At 39.0% G+C, this 3,520-nt stretch overlaps 1 protein-coding gene across 1 annotated transcript; it reads left to right on the top strand.

The window, feature by feature from the left end:
• Positions 1–1,358: 1,358 nt before the first annotated feature.
• LOC141641218 (uncharacterized) lies at positions 1,359–2,084 on the top strand. Its single transcript, XM_074449889.1, has one exon. The coding sequence runs from the start codon at positions 1,359–1,361 to the stop codon at positions 2,082–2,084; it is 726 nt and encodes a 241-aa protein (XP_074305990.1).
• Positions 2,085–3,520: the final 1,436 nt, after the last annotated feature.

The following is a 3,520-nucleotide window of genomic DNA, read 5'->3' as shown; positions in this document are numbered from 1 at the left end:
TGGAGAAGAATTGGAATCATGTGGTTAAACCTTCTGTGCTGTATTTTAAGAAGGGATGGTTCTATTTTAGGTTCTCAAAGGCTGAGGACATGAATACTATTCTTAGGGGCACTGCTTGGAGCTTAAGCGGCCATTCTCTTCTTATCAAGCAATGGTCTCCGCAGTTCCCAACTCAGTTAGATAACATTACAAAAGTGCCTGTCTGGGTGCTGTTACATAATTTGGACCCTCATCTCTGGTCTGCTCAGGCTCTGAGTAAGATAGCGAGCAAGATTGGTACTCCCTTGTATGCAGATCCAGTTACTACCAACAAAGAGAGGTTATCTTTTGCTCGTGTTATGGTTGAAGTGGACCTTGCTGAACCCTTGCCAAACTATGTTGTTATTGAATCTCCTTTTTTGGGACAAATTACGCAGGATGTGGACTATGAATGGCTTCCTTTCTATTGCACGCACTGCAAGAAATTGGGGCACAAGCGCAAATCCTGTAAGCAATTGAAGTCCAAGGCTCCTGTTAAGGAAACTAAGGCTTCTGATAAAGGGGAGGCTCAAACTGAGCAACCTCTTGTGAACTCTCAGTCTATTGAGTCTGATGCTTCTAAGCTCTCTGAGGGGTTGTCAGCTGGTGTGTTGGTTGGGACCCTTGGGTTAGAAGTAGGTAGCACTGATACAGGTGGGGGTGGTCAGCCTGTTTCAGTGTCTTCCTCACCTCCTCCCTTGGCGACTGGTGGTAGGGCTTCCTTGGAGCATCATGAGCATGGTGGAACAGGGATCCTATGCCCAGCTCATGCTCTGCCCAATAGCTCTAGGACCACTAGCCACGCTCTGGATCTTAATATTCAGGTGGAGAATGGGCAGCAGTCTCTTTCTCCAATACCTGTCTCATTAAACCAGTTTGGTCCTCGATCTGGATAATACTAAAGGTGGGGATGGCTCTATCACTGTTTTGAGTAGTTGGAAAAGTCAGCCAGGGATTCTACATATTCAATTGCCTAAGGGGCCTACCTAGGCTGAGCAAGTGGTTAGTGCGGAGGAAGACCCACCACCTATTCCTTCCCCATGAAGATTGGTCTTTGGAATATTAGAGGCATGAATAAGCTTATAACGCAATTAGTGGTTATTTCTTTGTTCAATAAAAATAATTTGGATCTCTTGTGTATTGTTGAAAATAGGGTGAGATTTAATAAAGCAGCTCCTATTCAGAGGAACGTTTTTAAGCAATTTTTTATCATTGATAACTACTCTGCTCATTACAATGGTTGAATTTGGGTTATTTGGAGAAATTCTTCCCTTTCAGTTCAATGTTTAGATGTTAGTAGTCAGTGGATTCATTTGCTGGTGTGTTCTGGTGCTGTTCAAATGGAGGTCACATGTGTTTATGGGTTTAACCATCCTGCTGAGCGTTTACCTCTCTGGGATTTCTTTAATGGTAAGGCTTCTTGCCCTAGGCCTTGGCTGGTCCTAGGTGACATTAATTATGTGCGTTCTTGTGAGGAAAGGATTAGCTCTGATCCTCCTCAACTACATGCTATGGATGAATTCAACCAGGCCCTAACCACTGCTGGTCTGGAGGAGATCAGAACTCAGGGTTGCTGGTTCACTTGGACTAACAAGCAAGACCAAAATGACAGGAAATGGATGAGATTAGATAGGGTTTTGGCTAATGCTCACTTGTTCAGGGAGTTCCCCGACTCTGCAGCTGAGGCCTTGACAGCTGGGATCTCTGATCATTCTCCCCTTATCTTAACTGTTGGAAGCACTCAACATAGTAGGAAATCATCTTTTAAGTTCTTAAATTGCTGGAGTGAAGATGCCACATTTAAATCTTTGGTTCATCATGAATGGGCTACTTACATTCAGGGATGTGCAATGTATCAGCTGGTTCAACATCTAAGGAGGTTAAAAGGGAAACTTAAGTCTCTTCACCACAAAAGCTATACTGGAATTACTTCAAAAGTTGCTCTGTTAAAGCAACAGTTACATGACTGTCAGCAGCACCTGCAGCAAAACCCTACTAGTCAGGAGATTTGTCTTGAGGAAGAGACTCTTAATCAGCAGTATACTAAGTTTCACTACTACATTTAGATTCTATAGCAACACTTTGCTATTGTTGCATAATGTCATATAAATGTTGCAATAGAGTTTATACAACACTTAATCAAGTGCTACATCAGGTTTTGTTGCATTAGGTCATTGCAACGCTTAATGCAACACTTTTGAAAAGTGTTGCATTGGTCATGTTTATGCAACGCTTTTTCAATTGCAAAGGCAACATTTTTTATCTTCTAATGCAACATTTCTTATGTAAAAAAAGCAACACTTCCTGAACTAATGCAATACTTTTCATGTTGATAAGCAACACTTATATGAAATTAATGCAACATTTTTATTTTGGAAACGCAACACTGGTTACGTCCCAAAACAACACTTATAATAAACAAATGCAACACTAATTTATTCAAAAACAACACTTAATAAAGTGCAACGACATAAGGACTTGTAAGGCACGCAACAATTGTAATTCTCTCTAATTGTGCATTCAATTGATTCAGTCTCAAAAATATATGTCAATTACATTTCAAAAAAGGATCAAAAGTAGAACTTCGATCGCAAATGTTCAATTATTTAACTAAAACAAATATAACCAATGTTTAAATAGAACAAATAATAATTCTTAACGACTATTTGAAAGCTACTAATTATAAGTCTTCATTCTTGTATTGTGAGCATATATATGTTGCCAATAGGACAAAAAATCAACCCGTCATCATTGTTAATACCTCAAATGCAACTTGTAACATAAAAAATAGAACATTATTAGATTTGAGGATTCAAAGGCTCAATAGGCATAGATGATACGTCACACTTAATTATCACGAAATAATAAATAATGCATTAAAGAACAACTAATTAACAAGGACGTGCAGAAAATAGAGTACGTGATTGTACACAAGGTGTAGCCTATGTGAAACGTTTGAGTTTGATCTGCAAAGGTAGGCCTGTCCATCCATAATAATCACACCAAAGACTCAGAGACCCTCTGTTCTCGAGATGACTTACACATGACCTGGTCTTGTTGTTCCCTTGTAACACCAAATCGCTTGCAATTTCCGAACTACATATAATCTAAAACAATAAAGTAAATAATGAATTACACAACTACTTTCATTGATATTGTTACTCTTCCGAGTGAACTCAAGTCTCCCAACAATAGTCATTATAATAGTTCAACACAACCAACGAGAAGACTCACAACATGTATTATTCCAAGCTCGTTAGAGGAGCCGGAATGGAATGGTGAATGCAGCCCACACTACATGAACAACCCCGATAATAAAAGCAACAGGATAATAATATTCATCACTAAACATATGCAATTCTTTCACAATATGTTCGGAAGTTTGCTACTCTATCATGTTTGTTAGTTTTCACTTCATATCCATTTGCTAACATATGCCTCACAAACACTTATTTTACTCAAACATAATTTTTGTTCCCATAACCTTAATAGAACTACTACT

Source organism: Silene latifolia, chromosome 2 (genome assembly GCF_048544455.1).
Source record: "Silene latifolia isolate original U9 population chromosome 2, ASM4854445v1, whole genome shotgun sequence".
Classification (NCBI taxonomy): Eukaryota; Viridiplantae; Streptophyta; class Magnoliopsida; order Caryophyllales; family Caryophyllaceae; genus Silene; species Silene latifolia.
The sequence above is the reverse complement of the archived record's forward strand: the minus strand, read 5'-3'. Positions and strand labels throughout refer to the sequence as shown.

Coding starts and splice junctions, on each gene's coding strand:
- LOC141641218 (XM_074449889.1), top strand. CDS start 1,359: ATGGAGGTCACATGTGTTTATGGGTTTAACCATCCTGCTGAGCGTTTA.